General features: G+C 23.8%; 1 protein-coding gene across 3 annotated transcripts in view; it reads right to left on the bottom strand.

Moving 5' to 3' along the window:
• LOC122497586 (plexin-A4) overlaps positions 1–22,903 on the bottom strand; it is a 476,001-nt gene that overhangs the window by 143,558 nt on the left and 309,540 nt on the right. For all 3 annotated transcript variants that reach the window (XM_043604805.1, XM_043604803.1, XM_043604804.1), the window contains exon 6: positions 764–946. In XM_043604805.1, the coding sequence (XP_043460740.1) occupies positions 764–946 (183 nt within the window). The remainder of the gene's footprint in view (positions 1–763; positions 947–22,903) is intronic.

Below are 22,903 nucleotides of genomic sequence, written 5' to 3'. Positions count from 1 at the left end.
AGTTTCAGCTCCTTGAACCATATGATTAAGAACAACATCGTATTTTTCGATCTATAGAAAAACTCTAAAAATGGTCTAATCTGCAATTAAGTATTGGATAGATTTTGAAGTAAGATCTAAAATTTGCGATCAAGTATAATCTGCTGATAAAGATACTTTCGCATTTATTGAATTGAAGCTGCATCGTAATCTACAAATTTTGTATCAACTGTAATCAACAATTAGCAAATGTAATTAGAATTACACTATTTATTAAATCGAAATCAACGAAAACATTGCAGCAGATGTTATTGAAGAAAAGCTAAAAAAAGCAAATGTTTTGATCAATTCATATTTTAGCGTTTTTAACAATTCGTTATTCAGAATTTAAGGCACTACCCATCTATTGAACGGAACCAAAGCCAACTAGAATTTCCGGTCAAGTAATCCGGAAATAAGAGTAAACGAATCAGATTCTAAACCAACATTCAATAACGTGTTCAAACAGAAAGGTATTTTTGGTATGACCCCATTTGAAAAGGAGTCGATTTTTCGTTTCATTTTTGATCAGTTGTTTTAAGAAGAACAGTAATAAATGAGCAAATCCAAAAATAGAAACAATCGTGTTACGTATTGAAAATTTGAGTTGAAAATGTGTGTACTCAAGAGAAGTGAAATGCAATCTCATGGTTTAGCATTAAATTTCCACCCTCTGATAATAACCCCGCCCGACCTAGCCTGATACTCTGTAATTAAGATTTGTAAGATTGTATTTTTCACTGACCTTCTTGAGATGACCCTTGTTCGTGCCTAGGAAGACGACCGTGTAATCACTGGTGGAGGTCGCCGCCACTGCAGTAAGATGAGTTGTAAATGTTAAAACAGGTATCGCCATCATTGGCTCTTGACCGCCTAAAGGTGTGTTCACGTCGAGGCCGCAGAAATCTTCCCCGATGGTGTGCAGCTTCTGAAAAATATCAAAAGGGAAAAAAAACCATTAGATCGATCGACCAAACACTTTGCCAACTTTATTTTGCATATATGCAGAGAGAATGTCGTTGTCGTCGTCGTCGTCGTCGTTGTCGTTGGACATTCTCAAAAGAGCGAACCTTTCAAAGTATTAATATAAATTTCAAATCATCTTCTATCACGTCTAAAAGCTTCTCTTCTCTCTTCACTCTTTCTCTCAACTTTATCTTTTCACTCGTTCTCTCAACTCTATCTCTTCACTCGTTCTCTCAACTCTATCTCTTCACTTTTCTCTCTCTGTTTACGTTTTTTTTCTCCTCTAAGTATGGAAATTCTATTTTTGAAAAACAAAATCCTTTAATTCTCATCGCTAATGCAAAATATTAAAAAAAAGAAAAGAAAATTTATTGCAGTTGCTAATAGTAAACAACTAAACGCAGGAAAAGAGTTTTGATCCTTCGCTAAATGGGTTCGTGTCTGTAGTGTGATTCTGGGGATTATCATCTCTCCTTACTGATATTATCTATATCCAGATTATTTTTTCTATTTTGTTTTCGCGTTTGTTTACTTTTTTGTTTTCCTGTTTATTTTCGCTTTTTTCCTTTTGTTTCCGTTTTTCTTTTCTTTTCAGTTAATTTCATTTTTGTCAACTATTCTTTTGAACGAAAATTTCTTTATAAAATTTTGAAAAAATGTACTTCAGAAGCAGTAAAATTTGCTCTGTAAATAACAATTTTGAACAGCGAATTGTACTACAATCAAAGAAAATTTGTCCCTTTGCTCCAATAAATATAAAAAAAGAATTATATGGCTAGAAAAAACAAACGCATTTTATTACATTTGCAGCCTTCGCACTTGATAATTAATTTTAAAAAAATAGCAAAAAGTAGCTTTAGATTGTCTTTAAATTTCTGAACGTTCAAATAAACGAATTTTTTTGAAGATTGAATTTTGGTAGAAAATATTAATTTACAAATTAAAAAATGAATTATATTCTTAATATATGTTCAATTTTTGATAATCCTTTCTTAAAAATATTGAAAAATATTGAAAGGAAAAAAATTTCGTTCATTTGAACGTTCAAAACTTTAGAAGACATGCTTTAAAACAGAAAAAGTTGTAAAAAGTAGCTATCGAAAAATAATATTTAACGACTAAAAAAACTAGTCTTAGTTCATACACAAAATTTTCATTTAGTAATTCCTTGACTGTTTCCTAATTTCCATAAAAAATATTCACTTTTTTTCTCATCCTGGTAATAACTTCAATTCTAAATTATTCTATAATTCAATTATTTTCCAAATTTTTAGTTACAATTCTTCAAAAATACGATTTATGAGAATAATTGAATTCTTGCAACTAATTCTATTAACGTTTCTTTTAATAATTGAATTCCAGGAAAAATTTTATTATTTATGAAAATAATTGAATGATTTGGAAGAATAATTGAATTATTGCGATAAATTTTCTTAAAATTTTGGAAAATAATTAAATTTTTTAAATATTTTTAAAAATAATTGCATTTTTTGAGGAATTAATTTTAAAAATTATATTAAAATTCATTGTAATCCGGCGATGAATTTTATTATTTTGTATAAAAATAATTGAATTCTTGCAATTAATTTTATCAACATTTTCTAATAATTCAATTTCTGGGAAACATTTTTTTAATTTGTGGTAATAATTAAATTTTATCAACGATATCTTGTCGAATAAACATTGGTAACTTAAGTTTCATTTTCTTTAAGCTGAAAAAACATTTTAAAAAGTTAAAAAAAAAGTTTGTTAAAGTTCAAAAAAAAAATTTTAAAGTCCAAAAAAATTTGTTTGTAAATAAATAAATTCTTGAAAATGGTTGAGAGAAAAATCATGAGTCCTTAATATATTGAGACGATTGGGAAGATTGAGAAAGTGTTTGAATTTTAAAGACGCGAGAATAAAAAATTAATAGGATGTATTCTCTTGTGTAACTGGTCCCCCATCACGGGGAATTCCATTTTGGACTCTTGCCAAGTTTCGATGATAATAACTCCGCTTGTTTTAGATCCTCAATTTGAGGGATATTCAAGCGAAAATGATATCATAGTTTCTGGAAATTGGTGCATTATCTGGGAAAATATTATCTTAATACTGTTTACCACATCGGACTGTAATTAATACTTACTAGAGACTAATTGATATTTAAATAAAACAGTGGTTCTTTTTTTAATAGAATAATGAATTTATATTATTTCAAAATTTTTTTAAAATTGTTTTCTACTGTATTAAATTAGTAGTTTTCTGCTAAAAAATTAGTAAAATATTTACAAACTCTACTCAGCGAATATATAAGAAAAAATATTATTTTAATACTCTAACTAATGAAAACATAACAGTAGTATACATTTTTTTAAAATATAATTATAAATTTATATTATTTAAAAAAATGTTTGATTGGATAGTTCCAAAATATTAACGAACGAAAATTGTTGCCACTATAAATGCAAAAATTTCTAAATGCATTAAAAATAAAAAGAAACGGAAATTAGACATTTTGAAATTGTTTTTTAATACCTGACGTAAGTTTATTACCTGACGCAATATTATTGTTGTAATAAAATAAAAATTCAAGAAAGAAGAAATTAATTTTGTTCATTTGAACTTTCAGAATAATTGTGTTTGGAAATTGTGCTAGATACAAATTTAGATATTCTCCCATCTGGAATTGAATTTTCAAACTTGTAAGAGATGAAAATGAAACGATGCAAAAGGTAGTTTTCCGTAAAATGTAACAAGTAAAATAAAAATGTAAAAATTAAAATAGAAGCATAGAATGTTAAAACTAAAATAAAAATGCAAAATTTAAAAAAATAATTGCAAAATGTAAAAATTATACCTATAACTAAACTAACTAATAAAAATGCAAAAAGATGCGAAATCTAAGAAACTTATGTGTGAAATTAAAAAAATTGTGAGTGTAATTTTACGCTCTCGGAAAAATAGCAAAAAAATAAAAAAGCCACAAAGTGCGACTATTTTTAAGTTTATAAAATATTTTGTTTCCTTGGTTTGAAATCGATTCGATCGAAACAGATGCGATTAGAGATGAAAATGATGGAGCACATCGTGAGTGGCCTGGGAAGATCAAGATTTGTGATAGTATTATACCTCGTTTATTATCGGTAGAAAGGAATAGCAACAATAACGGATCGCCTACGAACTAGAGTCATTCGATACTTGTATATATATATACTTCTCTCCGACTATGCGAAAACAAGTATTACTAACTTATAGTTCCATGCCAATATTCTCTTCTCTCTATTTCTTTCCGTTTTTTTACTTTTTTCCCTTTTTCCTATCGAATTTCATTTCCTTTAAATTTCAATTACAACGAAACTATCCCATCTGAGCACTTTTGTACTGGACTTTTTAATTTTCCCCCATTTTGACTAAAACCGCTTTTTTTCTAATTTAGCGAATTATAGAAATGTGTTACAGATTCAATTATTGTCTTCACTGCAACTTTAAATTCTCTTCTATTCTCTTACAGGGAAAAACATTTTAAAAATGTCATTTTTTTGCATGCTCTGTTGAAGAAAAAAAGGTTTACTCTTTGCAAAGTTTGAAAAAATTTTTGTTTTTTGTAAATTAAAAACTTTTCTATATTATTAACTCAAAGTTTTTAAATTTAGAAATTTTTTATTCAAGCTAAAACGTATAATAATAAACATAACAAATATAAAATCACGATTTTTAAAAGGAAACTTTACTAGAATTTTCAGGTGCAAACTTCGCACTCATCTTCTAAAAACTACTATTTTAAAATTCTTTCAAAGAATTCAATTATTTTCAAAAATTTAATTATTTTTCCAAATAATAAAATTCTTTCCAAAAATTAAATTATTTTCATAAATAATAAAATTTTTCCCAAGAATTCAATTATTAAAGAAAAACGTTAATAGAATTCGTTGCAAGAATTTAGTTATTTTTATTAATAATAAAATTCTTCGCAGGATTTCAATTATTTTTAATACAATTTTAAATGAATTTCTTGAAAACTGTAATTATTCTTCAAAGTTCTATTAAAATTCTTTAAAAGAATTAAATTATTTTCATAAATAATAAAATTTTCAGAGAAATTAAATTATTTGGAATACAATTTTCATAGAATTTATTAAAAGAATTTATTTATTTAAAACTTTTTTTTTATAAATTCTCCAAAAAAATGAGTTAATTATAATAATTTCGATAAAATTTGTTTGTAAAGATTCATCAATTTTGAATACAATTATAATTATTTTTCTTAAAAGAATTTAATTATTTTCAAAACTTCTATTAAAAATTCTTAAAAAAATTTAATTATTTGAAAAATTTTAATAAAATAAAATTCTTTGCAATAAAATTCAATTATATTTAATAAAATTTTTAATGAATTTCTCGAAAAATGCAATTATTCTTAAAAATGTTATTATAATTCTTTAAAAGAATTCAATTGTTTTTTTTTTAAATTTTAAGAAAATTTATAGCAAAAATTCAATTATTTTCAATATCTTACTATTTTAATAAAGATTTAACAAAAGAATTGAATTATTTAAAAAAAATTTAATAAAATTCTTCCCGAAAATTAAATTATTTTCAGGAATTTTAATAAAATTCTTTGCAAAATTAAATTATTTTTGGAAGTAAAAATATTAATCATAAGAATTCAATTATTTAAATATGAATTGGCATAGATTTTTTCGAAAAAAATTATTTAAATTTTTTTTATAAAATACTTCGTAATAATTCAATTATTATCTTAATAGTTAATAGATAATAAAACTCATGGCAGAATTTTAATTATTTTTAATACAATTTTAATTAAATTCCTTGAAAAATATAATTATTCCTAAAAATTTTATTAAAATTCGTCAAAAGAATTCAATTATTTCAAAATTTGTTGATAAAATTCTTTATAAAAATTCAAGTTTTAAGAAACATTCAATTATTCAATAAATAATTAATTTTTGTATTTAAATAATTGAATTCTCCTAGAGTTCTCTGCTGAAAATTGATTTAGAAATGAATTTTAGTTAAAATTTTAGATAATAATTGAATATTAAGAGCATTGAAACGTGAATTTTTAGAAATAATTAAATTTTGAAAGTTTTAAATTAAAATATTTGGAAATCTGAATTTTTCATACTTTTAACTAACAATTCTGTAGAATCAGGAATTCAATTACTTTTAAAATTTTTAATAAAATTCTTCAAAAAGTTTTCAATTATTTTCAAAAATTGTTATAAAATTCAATTATTGAATAAATTATTTATTTTTGTATTTAAATAATTGCATTCTCGTAGAATTTATTAATAAAAATTGATTTAAAAATGAATTTCGGGTAAAATTTTAGAAAATAATTTAAAATTAAAAGCATTATAGCATGGATTTTTAGAAATAAATGAATTTTGAAAAGGTTTCAAATTCAAATCTTTGGAAATTTTAATTTTCCGTTCTTTTAAATAATAATTGATTTAGAGAAGAATTTTAGTTAAAAATTCTAGAAAATAATAATTGAATTTAAATGATGAAAATAATTTCGAACAAGTTAAAGTAACAATATTTTTATAATATAAAATAATGATTTTATCACTCCATCATATTCAATTATCATAAAACATGGAGATATCGATCATTCCGAGTCGAATATGAAATGAACCATTTAATTGATAATAGTCAATTAATCGGTTATTTGAATCTAATAAATTTTTTTTTCAATGCAGAGTCAGGGAAAAAGTCAAAATTTTCTATAGAAATCATGGAAAAGTCAGGGAATAACAAAATTAAATTTTTGTGGCAATCCTGGTCTTCAGTTATTCATCATTGCCTTAAGAGAATAATTGAGGTAAAATTAGTGACATTTTTGTCTGTGAAAGTCCAAATAACGGTTTTCGACACTGATTGTCGGTGTTAAAATCAGGGCCATTTTTCTTGAATTGTTTTTAGCTCCATATTTTTATTTTGAACTAACAATTTTGGAAATAAATTGAAGTGCCTTGGGAAAAGTAACGATTAGATTGGATGACTGCTAACTAGTGGTGGTTGCATATAGACATATGGCAATGAGTACAGAAAAGCAAATCTCGTGGAAAAAGTGAACTATCAACTTGACGGGTGGACTTAAGAATGGCACGACATGTAACTCGAGAGATCCAACTCTATCTGTGTATGCACACCTACGCTTCGGATAATACACCTACGAAGAGGCGAAAACGTCCATCGAAGAACGAATGGACATAAACTGAACGAGAGAGGCTTCTAGAAGGGTTAAATAAGGGAGTAGGAGTCAACTCTATTTACATTCCTTGGGTACGTTCTCCTCGCTCTGTATACTCTGCCAAACAATTATTTGCATTCCTTCCGCTATACGAAAAGGATTGCTGTATAATCCTCCTCCCCTCCTTTCTCCTTTATACATTAGATGAAAAAAGGGTGTTGAACGATCAGCACGTGTCTTATTTCTTATATACATACTCGAGTCAATTATTATTTTCTCAACCCAGACAAGAAAAATATTCAATTCAAAATTAAACTTTTATTATTCCTCCTGTCAATATTCACTACTCCCCCAGTCTCCTTATAATCTGTTGTAAATTTTCCTATACGCTTTTATATTGAAAATCGTAACAATTGGTCGAAATCTGAATTCAGTTGTTTATGACTAAGGCAAATTCGTTTACCAAATAACAGTTGAATAAAATTTGTAAAAATTCTACTAAATTTTAGTGACAGGATTAACACAGGTCAGGGAAATAAGGAAATTCAGGGAAAAGTCAGGGATTTTTATTAAAAGTACTGGAAAAAATTAAATTTTTGAAATTCATAAGAAAATACTGAATTTTTATTGTCTTTTTTGTTTGCCTCATAAACTATCAAACTACCACGAATTCTAATACAAAAATCTTCATTTTTTTCTATTTAATAATTTCTTTTTAAATAACTTAATTTTTTAAGAAATATCTTAAAATTATTACTTAGAAATTATTTACAATTATTTTCACAAGTAATAAAATTTTTCGCATAAATACAATTATGTTAACAAATTTTGAAAAATTCTCTTCAAAATTTCAATTATCTTCATAAATAATAAAATTCTTTTAGCAAATTCAATTATTTTCACAAATTTTGATAAAATTTTAGCAAACTTTCAATTATTTAAAAAAATTTTTTTGCAATAATTCAATTATTTTCTTAAATAATAAAATTAAATTTCGGAGAAGTTACAATTCTTCGAAAGAATTCAATTATTTTGATAAACGTCAAAATTCTTCAAGGAAATTCAATTATTTTCAAGAATTTTAATAAAATTCTTTGCAAAATTAAATTATTTTCATAAAAAACAATATTCATTACAAGAATTTAATTATTTTCCAAAGTCGTAAAATTTGTTGCAGAAATTCAATTATTTTCAAAAATTTTAAAGAAAGTCTTAAGGTATTTGTCGCGTAAATTCGTTTTCGACAGAATTTTTTTAAATTTCACATAATTATTCTTTGAATATTTATCTACAAAATAAGGCCTATTAAAATAAAATTGACCGTCTGTAAGTCTCAAAAAATGAAATCAAAGTTTTGATTTTTAACATGTACGGTATAGGAAAACCATATGAAAACCAACGATTTTTAATTTTTGCACTTATATTAATCGACAGATTTTTTAGAAAAACTAAAGTTTTATTTATTGAACCAAAATGAACTTTTATAAAAAAAATGAAAATTTTTCACCGTCTTGTTTAAAAGATATTTAACATCAAACTTGAAAAATTATTTTAACATTTACTGTAAATGACAGGTGAATTTGTAAACGTGGCAATAGCGCTTGTTAAATACTACAGCTTGTCTGCTACTTTTGGCGCGAAATTTTAAAGACGGCCATACGCCAAACTTGCGACGTTGCCACGATCGTTTTTCATGCGAGAGGTTATGAATATACTTTGAGAACATCTGTGTGTCAAACTGTACGTCGGCAGAAGTTTTTTGGAAACTCGCATTCATAATCGTTTCATAAGTACAGTCAACGGATACAAACTTTTGACAGTGACCAGTCGCGCGACAAATACCTTAAGATATGAATTATTTATGTAAATAGCAAAATTCTTCGCTGAAATATCTTATCAAAAATATAATTATTTTAATAAATAATACAATTGAATTTTGGAGAAGTAAAATTCTAACACAAAAACTTCAAAATTTTTTTCTATTTCTTTTACCAGAATGAATTTTTTAATACCTATTATTTAATTATTTCAAAAGTTTTAATGAAATTACCTTGATAAATAACCAGATACTTCACAAAGATTTAATTATTTTTAGGAATTTAAAAAAAATTCTTTGCAAAATTCAATTATTTTTATAAATAACAACATTCATCACAAGAATTCAATTATTTTCAAAAGTAATAAAATTCTTCAAAGAAATTCAATTATTTTAAAAAATTTTAAATAATATTTCGTCAAGAATTCAATTATCTTTAGAAATAGCAAAATTTTCGCCAAAAATTTAATTATTTTCAAAAAATTTAAATAAAATTCTTTGCAAAATTTCAATTATTTTCAAAAAGTTTTTCATAATTCAATTATTTTCAATAGGTATTTACTTTTACTATTTTCATAAAAATTTATCAAAAAATTTAATTATTGAAAAAAATTTTTAAATTTTTGATAAAATTCTACGAAAACATTCAATTATTTTCATAAATAATAAAATTTTATTAAGAAATTCAATTATTTTTATGGCAGGATTTTAAATATTTTTAATACAATTTTAAATAAATTTCTCGAAAAATGCAGTTATTTTTAAAAATTTTATTAAAATTTAACGAAAGAATTTAAATTTAAGAAACATTCATTTATTCAATAAAATAATAAAATTCGTTGCAATGATTCAATTATTTTCATAAAGAACTTTTAATTCATCCCAGAAAATCAATTATTTTCAAAATTTTTTTTAAATTATTCTGCAAAAGAATTTAATTATCTTGTTAAACAAAATTCTCCCCATAAAATCAATTATTTTAAGGAATTTTAATAAAATTCTTTTTCAAAATTCAATTATTTTCATAAATATCAAAATTTATCACAAAAATTCAATTTTTTTGAAAAGTTTTAAGATAGATACTTTGCAGAAATTGAATTATTTATTATCCAAATTTTTTAAAATTTCTCGTCAAAAATTAAATTATTTTTATAAATAGGTAGCGAAATTCTTCTCAAGAATTAAATTATTGTTAAAAATTTTAATAAACTTTTCGTCAAAATTTCAATTATTTAAACAAAATTTAATTAAATTCTTCGCATGATTTCAATTATTTTCATAAATTATTATTTAAACTCTTCTCAGGAATTCAATTATTTTTAAAATTTTTAATAAAATTCTTTAAAAAGTTTTTAATTATTTTCAAAAATTGTTATAAAATTCAATTATTGAATTTATTCAATAATTATTTATTTATTGCTTCCCCATAAAGGAAGCTTTGTATTAGCAAAATTTTGGATTGTCATTTTTTGACATATTTATAAATTTTTTTTTATTATGCCTAATAATTTAGTACTTTATATATGCACAGGAACTCCCCGTATAAATGTTCTAAATAAATAAAAAAAATTTCGACGTATTTTGACCTCCGAAGTCCAAAAAACGGATTTTAAAAATTTGTCCCGATGTGTGTGTGTGTGTACTAACATTACATTTGCCTCAATATCTCAGAACGAGAAAGAGCTAAAGGCCTCAATTTTTTTTAAATTGTAGGTCTCCCTGGGGGACATAAAATGAGAGTATTTTCAGCCCGATTCATGAAGTTTAACTATTTTTTTTTTACATTTTTCATTTTGTAAAAAAACGTTTTTTGGACATTACTTAAAAAAATGTTAGGACACTTATAAATGTTTTTCTTTAGTTTTGTAGAGTTTTTTCAGACGTATCTTTTGAGCCCTAATTGAACATTTTTCGTTTATATTAACCGGAAATTTTTAACTTTAAAAAATCAAAAATTTTTGAAAATAAGACTTTTTTGAAAATTTTGTTGAAAAATGTAGAAGTTTAGTTTTGTTTTGTATTTAGTTTTGTAGAGTTTTTTCAGACGCATCTTTTGAGCCGTAATTGAACATTTTTCGTCCATATTAACCTGAGATATTAAATTTCAAAAAAGTTGAATTTGATATTTTTTAAATTCTTAATTTCAATGGAAAAATAATAAAAATGATTAAATAATTATGATAAATAAAACAATTGTTTTCAAATAATTTTTCAAATTAAAGAAATTCGCAAATATTCAAAAATTTTTTTGAGCTTCTAATCATTTTTATAGTGAATCAGAATACCTATATTCTTTAGTGTCAGGGAAAAAGTAAAAATTCTGTCTGGAAATCAGGGAAAAGTCAGGGAAAAACAAAGTTACATTTTTTGTGGCAACCCTGTAGTGGAATTTTTTTTAAATTTAAGGGCATTAAAACAATTATGACGTTTGTGCAAAATCTGTGACGTCATAATGATTCAAATACCCTTAAAATTTAGAAAAATAAAATGAATAATTAAACGAATTTCGTTTGTTGAGAAAATTATCGGAAGATTTTTCCTAAAAGGATTCCCAGGTTAATTTCTAGGAATGTTCCACTAAACACTCTTCAGCATTTCAATGGAATATCATAATAATGATAATAATTCGAGCATAGAAATTCACTGCCCTGAAAGCATTGCACGAGTCAATATGTAATTAATACTGGAGATCAAAGGCCGGAAGCTGACAAGTATGGTTGACATGCGGCTAATTATCAGATATATCAATAATTTGCCCCTATTCTCAAAAAAAAAAAAAAAAAAATCTTACTTTTATCATTACAACCCTTTTTCAAGGTACAGTAGATAAATGTAAACATTCCTTTTTTTTTAATAATCACCGCACGCATCTGCTTTAATCTCATTTAAATATTAGTGCCCCCATTGATTTATTTGACGTCCATTCAAAGTCGCTGGTTCTGAAAATTAAGTGACTCTCCTCCCCTATACTATAATTCCATTAAAACTGTTAGCGGCTTAAATAAACAACAAACATGAGGATACACAAAAAATTTGATAAGGGTTTTTTTTTCGTACGGAGAAATTTTTCTCTAAATTTTTTTATAATTTATTTTTTCTGAAAAAATAAATAACAAGTATTTAAAATAATGCAATAAAATTATCGAATCAGTGAGTAATTTAATTTAGAAATTTTGAAAAAATTAGTTTCAGCTGAAAAATTTTAATTAAAATTTCATCAAAGAAAAAACACACGAAAATGACTAGTTTCAATTGTGAACAAAATAAATAAACAATGGAACGACGATTATTATAAGTAAAAACAATAATTATAATTTTGTAAATATTTAATTTCCTGAATTTTAGTATTCAATTTGGAACATCACTTGAATTTAGTCCAAAATTTTCCCACTTTTCTTTTTCTGCTTTGATGAAAACTTTTTTTTTCTAAACTTAAATCTTGAGTATTGTTAGTTTGAGTTTAAACGTTTGCGTGTTTAAGCGTTTCTAAATTATAGGCATGATGCTTCCTAGTATTTATATATAATTAAATAGAATTTCCTTCCTTGTAGAGGGAAACATGCAAATTGCATATTATTTACAGCAGTGAAGTTCACTATTTTAATTGATATTTTTTTTTTCAAATAGTAATTTCATATTTCGAAAACATAAACTTCAACCTCATCTGCTAATTAAAGTTAAGCTAATTGGACAGCTTTAAATAAACATGGAACTTGTACAGTAAATACAATTTTGCCGGGGATGTTGATTTAGTTTCTTCTATTCATTCAAAACGTCCTGTTTCAAATATATATAAATTTATATAAACGGAAAAAAAATTGTCGCAAAAAAAATTATATTCTAATTTCTGTAATAAAACAAAATTTTTTTCGAAAAATTTACAAAAGTTTATTAAAAAACTATAATTAGATTTTCAAAAATTTTCTACAAATTTTTAAAAATATTTAATATTTTTTGGACCAAAAATAAATAATTTAATAAAAAATTCAGTTTTTTAGTATTCATTGAAATAAATATTTCATCACTATTACTTTTTCAGAGGAATTAAGATTTTCAAAATTTCAAATTCAAACCTCTTTTAAAATTATAACAACTTGTAAGAATATTATTATGAAACATGAAGATTTCGATCACTTCGAGTCTTCGACTCGGAGCAATTAATATCTTCATGTTTAATAATAATTAAAGATGACCGATAGTGAAAAAATCATTATTTTAATGAATAATTTCAAATAATTATTTAATATTATAAGAATATTGTTACTGTAACTTATTTAAAATTATTTGCATTATTTCAATTCAATTATTATTTTCAAGAATTTTTAACTAAAATTCTTCTTTAATTAAATTAATTTTAATAATTTTTGAAACAGTTCTTTGAGAATTTTCAAATCCATTTGTTTGCAATTCAATTTTACGTGAAATTTCGATTATTTAGCAATTCTTCAATTAAATATGTATATTAGAAAATAAAAACTCCAAATAATTTTAAAAAATTTAATTAAAATTTATCGAAAAAATTAAGTTTACAGAATTGTTGGTTAAAAGTATGAAAAACACAGATTTTCAAAGATTTTAATTTGAAACTTTTTCAAAATTTAATTATTTCTAAAAATTCATGCTATAATTCTATTAGATAATATTCAATTATTAAAATTTTAACTGAAATTCATTTTTAAATCAAATTTTATTAGAAATTATACGAGATTTCCAATATTTAAATAAAAAAATAAATAGTTTATTGAATAATAATTGAATGTTTCTTAAAATTGAATTCTCAAAAAGAATTTTATCAACAAATTATTAAATAATTGAATTCTTATTGTGACGAATTTTAATAAAATTTTTAGGAATAATTATATTTTTCAAGGAATTCAATTAAAATTGTATTAAAAATAGTTGAAATTCTACGATGAATTTTATTATTTATTAAGATAATTTAATTATTGCACAAAATATAAAATAATTTTTAAATATTAATTTTTTTTCGAAAATTTTATGCCAATTCATATTTTAATAATTGAATTCTTATGACGAATATTGTTACTTTTAAAAATAATTTAATTTTGCAAAGAATTTTATTAAAATTCCTCAAAATAATTGTATTTTGGGTAAGAATTTTGATGTTCAGCAAAATAATTGAATTCTTTCAAAGAATTGTAATTTTACTTCTCCAAAATTCAATTTTATTATTTATGAAAATAATTGAATTATTGTGATGAAATTTCGGCGAAGATTTTTGCTATTTTCATATAAACGATTGAAATCTTGAGAATTTCTTAAAAATTTTTGAAAATAATTGAATTTATGCAAACAATTTTACCACTATGTAAAATCGTGTAAAATAATTGAATTCTTGTAATGAATATTGTTTTTTATGAAAACAGTTTAATTTTGCAAATAATCTTATTAAAATTTCTGAAAATTATTGAATTTCCGGTAAGAATTTTGATGTTCATCGAAATAATTGAATTTTTTCGAAGAATTGTAATTTTACTTCTCCAAAATTCAATTTTTTCATTTAAGAAAATAATTGAATTATTGTTAAGAAATTTATAAAAAAGTTTTGAAAATAATTGAAAGATTGCCAAAAATGTTATCAAAATTTGTGAAAATAATTGACTTTGCGAGAGGAATTTTATTATTTCCGAAGATAATTGAAATTTTGAAGAGAATTTTTCAAAATTTTCTAACATAATTGAATTTTTGCGAAAAATGTTATTACTTTTGAAAATAATTGTAAATAATTTCTAAGTAACAATTTTATGATATTTCTTAAAGAATTAAGTTATTTAAAAAGAAATTATATTATCAGAAATAGAAAAAAATGAAGATTTTTGTATTAAAATTCGTAATAATTTATGATAGTTTATATGAGGCAAACAAAGAAGACACAAAAATTTATAATTTTCTTATGAATTCTAAAAATAAAATTTTTTCCAATATTTTTAATAAAAATCCCTTACTTTTTTTCCTGATTTCACTGACCAATTCTACGTTGCCTGACTTTTCTCTGACTTCCCTGACCTTTCGCAACCCTTATTTAATTTGTTTTGAAATACAGTTTGTAAAATAATTTAATAATTACAGGGGACAAATTATATCACGAAAATATAAAGTGAAAAGATGACGAACACTGACGGCTATGAGATTAAATAATAATCAAAAAATTATTATCAACGTGATATAAAATTATAATCGAATGTGACTATTATATATCAGATTTTTCTCCCCGTGTACATGAAAGAGTGAAAGAGCGAAGGGAAGGGGGAGAAAGAATTCGCCTAGCGGCAAGGTGTTCCACTCAACATAAAATCGCACGAAGATCAATTTCCTCATGGATTATCCTCTCCTCGCGAATTATACGAATTATCGCTGGAATTATTATCTGGAGACAGCTGTGGAAGTACAATGAAAGGGACCGTGTTCTCTCTTACACACACGCATATAGAGAAATATATATATATATATATATATATATATATATATATATATATATATATAAACCACACACATTTTGACCCACGTCTATATATATACAATATATTCGTAACTCCTTTTTGCTTCCTTTTCCGGAATAGAATCCATTTCTTCGTCGCGTAATTTCAGCTCAGCGAAAAGAAGAGAATATAATACGCGCGTTTTCCTCGTAAAATATTGCAAAGCTCGTGACACATAGGCGACAGTGGACCATTATTTTCTACTATTTCTCATCACTCTACGAAAACGGTTTTTTGCTTTATAAATAACAAAATAAGATGCGAAACCATTTCACAGTTGAGAGAAAAGAATAATTGAATATTGAATTTATCTCGCTTATTTTCATTCTAATGTCAACTACTTTATCACACGTATTACACAATTTTTTTTATGATAAATAATTTTAATCATAAAAGCAGGGAAAAATTGCTCTTTTCGATTGTAAAATTTTATTTATAAAAACATTTCGTTTTTCATTTCTATTAAATTTCCTTTTGCACTGAAAAAAATTTTTTTGATTTAAATAACCGATTACTTGACTATTATTAAATAAATATTTATCAGGGAAGTGAGGGAAAAATAATATCTAATTTTTTTTCTATTTTTCTCTTACTTTTTCCTACTTTCCCCCTATTTTTTCCCCTATTTTTTCAAATTTTCTTTTATTTTTTGGAAATATTTTTCTTTAAACATTTTTTTCTCCTTTTTTTCTGATGTCTATTTCATTTATACCAAAAGGGAAGTGAAACAGGTCCATTGAACGAACACAAGTACGCATGCCGTTACCGTGTATTGTCACTATTGTCACACCGTTTTTCCATGACCAGCGGTCTCTTTTTTTAATTTTTTTTTTTTTTTTTTTTGCTTTAATTAGACCTAGATAGCACTCTACAATTTACATATATGTATATAATTTAAAACAATCCAATTTTACCCATTTTTAAAGTATATAGAAAATCGAAACTGTAATTAATTTTTTGCTCATATTATTTGTTTCGATCTTTTTCATATTTATTTATTTCTCGATTTTGTTTTTAATTTTTTATGAATTTTTTTTCAATTTAAAGTAACTTGGAAAATAATTAATTATAAATCAGTCACGAATCTTTGAATTCAAAAGAAATGAGACAAAGGGCTTTTTCCTTTTTGTACCTATAATTTTTAACGTGTGTAAAGTTTTTAATGTTTATGATCCAACAATTGGAACGAAAAATACTTTTTGTTTACAAATTTTTCTATTTTTGAATTTGTTAATAGTGAAATATTATCACGAAAAGTATTATTTATTTAATATTATTATTATTCATATTACACGGAAAAAAATTAATCTCTAAACTTGAAATAATATTAATTTGAAGTCCAATGAAATATAAGTGTATCTAAATTAAACATTATAGTCACAATTACTGTGATAAGTTGTGTTTGATTCTGTCAAACTTTATACCAGAAAACGCCATAAATTCACATCTCTGATTTAGAGATTTGTTAATTTCACAACTTTTTTTATATGAATTAGGTACATTGTGTTTTAAGTTAATCAGTGACAAAAAAGATTTAAACCATTTTAATTAATTAAGTATTAATTTTATTTTCAAATATCCAAATAAAAGCGAAGGTCTGTGAAGGAAGGTCTGTGAAATTTTAAGGTTACAATTGTCGCCCGACAAAATACGGCACTGACTGATTTAAATGACGTGAAATAGGTAAATAAACATTTTTCAACCACTTTTTCTCTAAACACAGACACTTTTTACAAAATAGGTCAACATACAACGAGTAGGAATCTTCTTAATTACCTAAATTCAAAAGATGGTTTAAATTCATGCAGAAACGCGGTTGTCAAGCGGTTGTAAAATGTAAAATTGGAAATGATTGGAAAGTAATGTAATGACAGACAACAAGAAGCGGATTACTGCCAGTCGCCAGAAGAGGGCAGAAGCATGCAGAGAGCACAATGGTCCAGCTGTTATATTCTTAGCATTACATCACTTTCCAATTTTACATTTTACAACCGCGTTTCTGCATGAATTTAAACCATCTTTTGAATTTAGGTAATTAAGAAGATTCCTACTCGTTGTATGTTGGCCTATTTTGTAAAAAGTGTCTGTGTTTAGAGAAAAAGTGGTTGAAAAATGTTTATTTACCTATTTCACGTCATTTAAATCAGTCAGTGTCGTATTTTGTCGGGCGATAATTGTAACCTACAAATTTTACAGACCTTCCAACGCCGTTAAAACAAAAAAATGAAATAAAAATATAAAATTCGTATTGTGTTTTAAAAATATCCAACTACTTTTTTATACTTGTCAATGTATAGTTCATACAGGGAAAACAATATAAATATTTTGTGAATAATTCTCACTCTAAATTGTGATAAATTATGAAATTACATCGAGTTATTACAAAAATAAGAATTATATAAATATACGACTAAAATTTTTAATATTGTTTATTCAAATAATATATTAGATTTGAATTTATTCAAGTAAGTTGATAGTTTAGAACATATGTTCCATATGTCATAAAATTTGAGATTCCTAATATCATTTTTAGGCATAAGAAATACGTGTTCTTCACAATACTAATATTCGGATTAGATATAATACCAAATTTCAGTTTTAGTGATCTGCTTACATCTTACGTCCGATTCCAGTGATAGTTTATGCCTAAATCTCAGATTTAATCTCTAATTTAGAGATTAATTTTTTTCCGTGTATTAATAAATTATTATTTATTTGAAATAAAAATCTGGTAAAATAATGTAATATAATAATTTTATATTAAATTTTTTTAATCTACATTTGGAATTCATTGGTATTTTTATGCATATATAACACATGATTAAAATTGCAGTGGGGCAAAAAAAAAAATACAAAAAATAAAACATCAACGACTGTAATCCCTTGAGATATTTTGAGTATCTTGAGAAATGAGAAGCAAAAAAGGGAGAAAAAACATGTTCACTTATCGATATTGGATCCAAATTAAAGGGGAAAGAGAGAGAGAGAGAGAGAGAGAGAAAAATTGAAGAGGAAGAGAACGGGGCGCATCGTTTGCTTTTATTTTCTCTCTCGAAGCACTTTAATTTCATAGACCTGCTTCTATCACAGAGAAACATTAAAATCCTCTTGGTCACCAAATGTGAATATTGGGGTGTCTATATGTAGCAAAATGCGATTCGTGATAAAGCATAATTACACTTTTTTTTAATCGAAAAAATTCACTTATTAAAAATCCTCCATTCAATTTGTCTCTTCCCCATATAAATTTGCATTATTCTATATACATTAATATTATTTGCTTATTCATATGTGTAAATATGTACCTACGTATATAATAATCGACGCTTAATCATTTTCTGCAAATAGAGATTTTTTTAGGGGATTTTCCCTTGAAAAAATAAATAAATAATAATTATAAATTTTCCTTTTTTTAACAAAATTTAAAAATATTCACTTCTTAGAAACATTTAAAAAATAATTAGCTAAATATTTATTCAGTTAATTAGTTTAATACCTATACAAACTGACGTAAAAGCCCTCAATCACAATTTTGAAAAACAATGTTTTTTTTAATAAAAAAAATTACTATTTATTTATTTACTATATTTATTTTTTTATTACTACTTCAGTGAAACCTGAACTGCGATGGCAACTTTTACTGCTTCCGAAATAAATTTTACTACTACTAAATTTTCCAAAGTAAATATTTCACTACAATTTTTTTCACCAAAATTTACATATTCGGAAATAGTAAAATTTACACCGGAAATAATATAAAAGTTACAATAGCAGAAATGCGCAGAAATTCTCATTAGTTTTCATATTAAAAAATACAATCGCATAGAATTTTTCAAAATTAATAAAAATAGTACTTGACAAATAAAAAAATGTAAATAAAAATGATCCTAAAGTTCAGAACATTTAAAATGAACGAAATTAAATTTCTTTTTCAATTTTAAATTTTGTTATAAAAACTACTGGTAGCGTATTAAAAAGCAATTTACAAAGTTTAATATTTAACTTATTTAATTTACATTTAATTTTTAATTTAGTAAAAATTTATGAAATAATATTTACATTGAAAAAATATTTCTTTCGCAGAATTTTCGAAACAGAAATAAAAATAAATTTTTAATAAAGCAAATATTAAATTTTCCATCTTTCGCATTTTCCTTGACATTTTTGTTTGTTTTCGTTTTTCATTTTATTTATTTCCATTTTTTTTTTTTTTGTTTTTTTTTTTTTTGTTTCTATAAGAGCAAAAGTTGTTGAACCTGATTAATTAGCGTAATGATTCTTCCTTCTTGCATAACGTTAATGTACATACAGAAGCAAAACCAAAGGGGTCGCGCGCATAAAGTTTCACTGACTTTACGTCGTCGTCGTCTCTCCTTTGGTGAAGATACTGCAATTTTAATGAGCGACAGTGTGTTTATTCACAAGGAGATACGTATATGGTGTTCTAACAGTACAATCTCGGTACTCTCATACACTCCTCATAGTTCCGGCAGTTGTTAAAAGATAGATTTCCATTTCCTCGTCCTTTTCTTTTTCACTTTTCAATAACGTAAATGGAAATATGTAAATATTTTTCTGGCTTTTTCTTATTTATTTTTTTCTTTTTATTTACATATGTATGTATAAAGTATATTTTTCTTACACTCCAGCCAAGACAGTGTTCACTTTTACAATCGTGAGAATTGGAAAGAAAAATCTTATAATCAGTGCTCATACTGCTCATGTATTCATCATTCATTCGCTTTTTATTGTTTGTGAGTGAATCATTTTTTTAATATGAATATTTATTTGTATTTTTTGTTGTTATTATTATAAATAATTATTAATTAAATTAAATAAAATAATGTATATGCATTTTACTAATTTTCGGAAATTTCAAAAAAATTTGAATTTATCGAAAAATTAACTTCTTTGGAATTTTTAATTATAATTAATTTAAATTTTTATTTTCTAAAATTGCATCTGTTATAAAATTAAATTATTGTTGAAATAGAAAGAGCGTTTACAAAAAACAAACTATTTCAAAATAATTTGATTCCAAATTTTTCAAAAATTATAAAATTAACTTCATCAGAATTTTTAATTATAATTATTTTTAAATTTTAATTTTCTTAAATTTTGAATTGAAACTTTTTTACATTCAATTATTTATAAAAGTTGCATATATGCTTCTCTTATAAAATTCAATTATTTTTTTTTAAATTAACTACAATTTTTCTCTAAATCAACAAGTTCATAAGTTTTGAGAAAGTTCTTTGAGAATTCAATTATTTAGTTAAAAATTTAAAAAAGCAATTGAATTTTGGAAGAATTACTGTTGTAATTTTTAGAAATGATTAAATTTCAGAAGATTTGAAACTGTAATTTTTTAAATTTTAGTTCTTGGGGAACAATAAATAACAAAATATATTTGAAATATTTTAACTAATTTACTGAACCATTGAATAATAATTTAATTTAGAAATTCTGAAAAAATTAGATTTCTGAATAATTTAAAAAAAAATTTCTTCAAAATAATTGAATTCCCGAAAACAATGAATTAAAAAATGTTTAAACAATCAGGGCTCGAACTAGGTCGTAAAAATTCAATTATGTTAAAAAATTTTAATAAAATTCTTGTCAAAATTTCAATTATCATTAGAAATAATTAAATTCTTCTTCGAAATTTAATTATTTTCATAAATTTTAATAAAATTCTTCTCCGAAATTCAATTATTTTCATAAATTTTAATAAAATTCTTGTCAAAATTTCAATTATTATCAAAAATTTTCCTCAATTCAATGATTTTTAATAGGCATCTATCTACTATTCTAATAAAAATTTCTAAAAGAATTGAATTATTTAAAAAACAATTTAATAAAATTCTACACAAAACTTTAATTATTTTCAAAAAATAATAAAAATTTCACAGGAATTACATTATTTACAAATTTTTTTATAAAATTTTTTCGCAATCATTCAATTATTTTCATAAATAATAAAATTTTTACAGGGATTCAATTATTTTGGTAAATAATAAAATTCTTATTAGGAATTCAATTATTTTGATAAATAATAAAATTTATTGCAAAATTTCAATTATTTTTAATACAATTTTAATCGAATTCCTCAAAAAAAATATAATTATTCTTAAACATTTTATTAAAATTCGTCAAAAGAATTCAATTATTTACAAATTTATTAATAAAATTCTTTATTGAGAATTCAATTCTAAGAAACATGCAATTATTCAATAAATTGTTCTTTTTTGTATTTAAATAATTGAATTCTGGTAAAATTTTCTCAAAAAAATTGATTTAAAAATGGATTTCAATTAAAATTTTAGATTATAATTGAATATTAAAAGCATTAGAGCGTAAATTTTTAGAAATAATTGAATTTTGAAAAGGTTGCAGATTAAAATCCTTGAAAATTTGAATTTTTCATATTTTTAACTAACAATTCTGTGGAATTAATTTTTTTTTAAGAAAGTTTAATTGCGGAATTTTTTTATATTATTTGAAGTTTTTATTTTCTAATATATATTCAATTGAAGAATTTATGAATAATTGGAATTTCGTAAAATTGAATATTGTAAACAAATGAGTTATCGATATCTTCATGTTTTGTAGTTATGAAAAATTTAATTTATAGTTTTAAGTAAAATTTTCTCTTAGTTGACTCGGACTGGTTATATTTTTGTTCGTAAATGGTCCGTAATTTTTCATTTTTGGTCCGTAAATTCCGTATTTTTAAATACTTTCACTGGTTCGAGCCCTAAACAATTGAAAATTTCCTCAAGTTTTATTGAATTAAATTTTATATTTTAAAGAAATTACTACCATTTTTAAAAAAAGTCTTTTCTTTAAAGAATTAATGTTAAGGATTGGAAAAAATTATTTAAAATTAAATAAATTTCAACTGTCAAAATGTGAAAAAAAAACGTGAAAATGATCAATTTCAGGTGTGGTCAGAACGAATGACCGACGATTATTTTAATGTAATTATAAAAATAATAAGAATGACAACAAAGAAATTCCGAAAAAATTAGGTTTTTCAAAAATTGTAATTATTATTTTTAATTAAATTTTTTTTCTGTAATATACCTAATGAATTGATAATATTCTGAAACAATTTATGTAAAACCAATTAAATTTGGGGTAAAATAGAAATACAAGAACTTATTTTAGAAAAACAGCATGTGAGTGAATAGATAGACAGATGGTATTCATTATTTTCATACTAGACTAATTTGAGTGCAGGATACGATCAGTCATTAGTTTTTCTATTTTTTTTTATAATAAATAAATGTCGCTTTGTCGGTGGTTAGCCTCTCTCTCACACACTTTTTTCCTCTCTTTAACCCCTTGCAAGATTACGTGTAAAGTTAAATGGATAAGAAATAATTCAAAAGGGATGTTCAC

The sequence above is a fragment of the Leptopilina heterotoma genome, unplaced genomic scaffold, assembly GCF_015476425.1.
Source record: "Leptopilina heterotoma isolate Lh14 unplaced genomic scaffold, ASM1547642v1 Lhet_134, whole genome shotgun sequence".
Taxonomy (NCBI): Eukaryota; Metazoa; Arthropoda; class Insecta; order Hymenoptera; family Figitidae; genus Leptopilina; species Leptopilina heterotoma.
Note: the sequence above shows the minus strand (reverse complement) of the source record. Positions and strands in the feature narration are given on the sequence as shown.